We start from the raw sequence: 3,243 nt of genomic DNA, 5'->3' as shown, positions 1-3,243 counted from the left end.
AAAGCCATTCCGGGAGAGAAAATCATTCCAGCCAGTAGTTATGTTGATGCAGTCTTCAGAGTCAATGTGGTAGTCAGCTTGCATGTCTGCATACCCATTCTTGTGTTGTGTCTCCAAGGTAACCTTCCCTGAACTCGGAGCAGGAAATTTTATTATGGATGGCAGTTTCTGCATTTTGGAATGGATGGAAAAAGAATGTTTATTAGTAAACAACAAATGTTTTTCTTTATACTTAGGATGATCTATTTATGCTGACTTAAATATGTACATATATATGACTACTATTTTGGTAAAGTAGTTGCAATGTATGAACAAACTTATATACGGAATTGAAATCTAGTTTTACTAGGATATATATTATACTTTAACATGTTTGTACTGCAAGGTCATTTACAGTGTACTTCGCTAGCATGTTAAGAGAACTGCAACACTGATCTACTGACCCTCTTTTTTGTTCGTGTGTTGGGGTTTTGATCTAACTAGTGTCGACACCTGGTGTGGTACTGAAAAAAAATAGGTGGAAGCATCTAGAAAAATAGGTGTCGATACCTGGTGTGGTACTAACAAATCTGAACAACAATACACATTCTTTTTGTATTTTTTACACTACTGGACAAATTGATGGAACTATATATTCAGATGTGGATTTGCAGCCTGGATTATGTCGAAAATTGTGAGGGGGAAAACATACCCAACTTTCCTGCAGATCTGCGGGTGTGAGGCGATGAAGAAATGGCGCCCGAAACCCCCTGTTGGGTATCATCAGGCACCCGAGCATGCTGCGCCACTCGGTGTTGTGAGCTCTAGACCCTCTGCGTAAACGCATGTGTCCGCTACCGGCGCCATCCTTGCCAAACACCCGCACTTACAGTCCATGGCAGGTTCAGTGGAATTTCAGAGAATAGTTGTGGATGGGATGAACCCTAGATCTACGATTTGAAGAAAAAGAGTAACGGGGGGAGGAGTTGTGTCAGTCTGGAGCATGAATGGATAGGTTCTTATGCAACCAATTGAGCAACGAAAGTAATAAATGTTGTGGTTGGTGTTAGGTGGTGGATTGATTCTGATTCAGTGTACGCGAATGCATTTGAGAAGCAACAGGACTACTTACTTGAATATAGCAAACTGCATTGTCATATCACAACGAACTGTGGAACGCGGTGTTGGGCCTATGTTTGTGGAGTGGTATGTGGGATTTTTTTAAATTTTTAGCAGCCTCTCTTTTGCCTGTTGGGCTTGTGTTTCTGGAGTGAAGACGTATTCGGCCCAAGTCGGCCTGTCAGCACGGCTGGTTCCCGGTGCGTTGTGTGTGCGGCCTAATGTTTAGTCCTACCTCGCCCACGGAGGGCGCGCTCGACCTGTTTATAAGCGCTGGCGAGGCAGCCATATCGAACTCCTCTGGTTACTTATTTGGGCGCTTATACACGGCGCTCGCTGCTCTATGCTCTCTGGCCTGTGGGCCCATGTGTGCCCGGCCCCATGCATCGTGTCTTAGAACGACTCACCTGCTGTGGGCGCAGATCTACTACGAGATTGGCTGGGGCCTGGCTGCACCAGTGTGGTCAAATTTTTTTCTTTGTATTTTTTCGTCTTGCATATTTTTCAAATGTAGGGGCATGCACTGCTTAGTAAATCATTCATGCACTGCATTGATCATGTTTCTGTACTGCATGTTCACATATTCCGCTCTACATGTACAGTTCGCATTTTCTTTTCATGTTTTTGCTCCTATGCATTCTTTTTTCAAATGTAGGGCTGTGCACTGCTTAGTAAATCATTTGTTCACTGCATTGATCATGTTTCTGTACTGCATGTTCACATATTCCGCACTACCTATACAGGTCACATTTTTCTTTTCGTGTTTTTGATCTTATGTATTATTTTTTCAAATGCAGAGGCGTGCACTGCTGTGCTGGGTATGTGTGCACTGCATTCGACAGAGTCCTGTACTGCATTCATACACGTTTTGCATTGCATGCGTCCTATTGGCGCACTGCATCTTCGTCCGTTTTGTGCACTGCTCGAATCTAATGATACATAAGAAAACAACAGAAAACAAATGATCACAAGCATTCTGTATGATAAGTTCATCATCAGCAAACTAAGTTCAACAGAAAGCAATCTACATAACCAAAGTTCATCATTACAAGCGATTCTGCATGACAAGCAAACTAAGTTCAGCAAAAGCAAATGATCACAAGCAAACTAACAACACATAAGCAAATAACATAAAGCAAATTTGATGATAATTCTAAAACGATGCTACCACTGTTGGCTCTTGGCCGGCACCATCTGCTTCTTCACCAGTTAGCGTCTCCCCATCCCCAGCTGCTCCTGGCGCACTTCTTGGGGGGCTCCTCCTTCTCCAGCTTTGCACGGCGAAGGCCGTCCTGGGTGAGGGTGATGCAGTTCCATATCTCATATGTTCCATAGGCATCCTTTGCCGCGTACTCGATGTGCCTCATGGACAGAGGCGGGGTGGCCCAGCGCCTGTGTTCGTCGTCGGTGATCTTCTTCTTCATGTTGTTGTAGTAGTCGTCGATGAGCATGCCGGAGACGTCTCCGAGGGAGTCCAACTCCTTGGTTGCCTCGGGCACCCTCCACTTCTCCAGATTGACGCGCTCTAGCCTGGTTTTGTTGCTATCGATGGAGAGGCCTACAAAGATGTACCTAGGGTCGGCGAGGAAGTTGTCGAAGGTGGTGCACCTTTCAGCGGTGCTCAGTTGGAAGAGCAGCACTGGCTGAGTCTTGCCGACGGAGAGTTGGACAAGGGCGGGTTGCTGCGTCGCTTCAGGCTCGTTGTTCTACTCAAGATCAATGCCGACGATCTTGTGGTGCTGGAGGCTAAGGTGGCGCTCGTACTGCAAGAGGGAGATTGCCATCCGCTTCTTGTCGTTGGTGTGGATGACGTGCAACTTGGTGTTGCCGTGGGCCTCCACGCCCTTTTACTCATTGAAGAACGCCATCACCGGTAGTAGGGCTTGGTGTTATCTGGTGGCAGCGCAATGGATACTTGTGTTGTTGTGGATGAGAAGGCCTTTGGCAGGGGTCTGAATTTAAGGGGAGGGGCGGGTGGGATGGCCGCATCGGATGAACTGCACGATCTCGCTAACGATGCGGATTTGCTGATCGTGGGTTGGTGTTGCGTCTGTGATCGTGGGTTTGTGGCGATGGAACCGCTCGGATTGGGTGGTTGTATGCGAACGTGGTTTTATTTTATTTTTGATCAGTAATTTTTTTAAA

General features: G+C 46.3%; 1 protein-coding gene across 1 annotated transcript; it reads right to left on the bottom strand.

The window, feature by feature from the left end:
• Positions 1–2,300: 2,300 nt before the first annotated feature.
• Positions 2,301–2,882, bottom strand: LOC141021800 (uncharacterized). Its single transcript, XM_073497649.1, has 2 exons — positions 2,809–2,882; positions 2,301–2,706 (listed from the first exon to the last, which is right to left on the bottom strand). The coding sequence occupies exons 1-2, from the start codon at positions 2,880–2,882 to the stop codon at positions 2,301–2,303; spliced, it is 480 nt and encodes a 159-aa protein (XP_073353750.1).
• Positions 2,883–3,243: the final 361 nt, after the last annotated feature.

This window comes from Aegilops tauschii, chromosome 4 (assembly GCF_002575655.3).
Source record: "Aegilops tauschii subsp. strangulata cultivar AL8/78 chromosome 4, Aet v6.0, whole genome shotgun sequence".
Classification (NCBI taxonomy): Eukaryota; Viridiplantae; Streptophyta; class Magnoliopsida; order Poales; family Poaceae; genus Aegilops; species Aegilops tauschii.
This window is presented reverse-complemented; position numbering and strand designations above follow the sequence as displayed.

Bases quoted from the DNA above. Each gene is read 5' to 3' on its own strand.
- LOC141021800 (XM_073497649.1), bottom strand. From the start codon at position 2,882: ATGGCAATCTCCCTCTTGCAGTACGAGCGCCACCTTAGCCTCCAGCAC. The intron at 2,707-2,808 runs GTAGAACAACGA...CACCGCTGAAAG, and splicing joins ATCGTCGGCATTGATCTTGA to GTGCACCACCTTCGACAACT.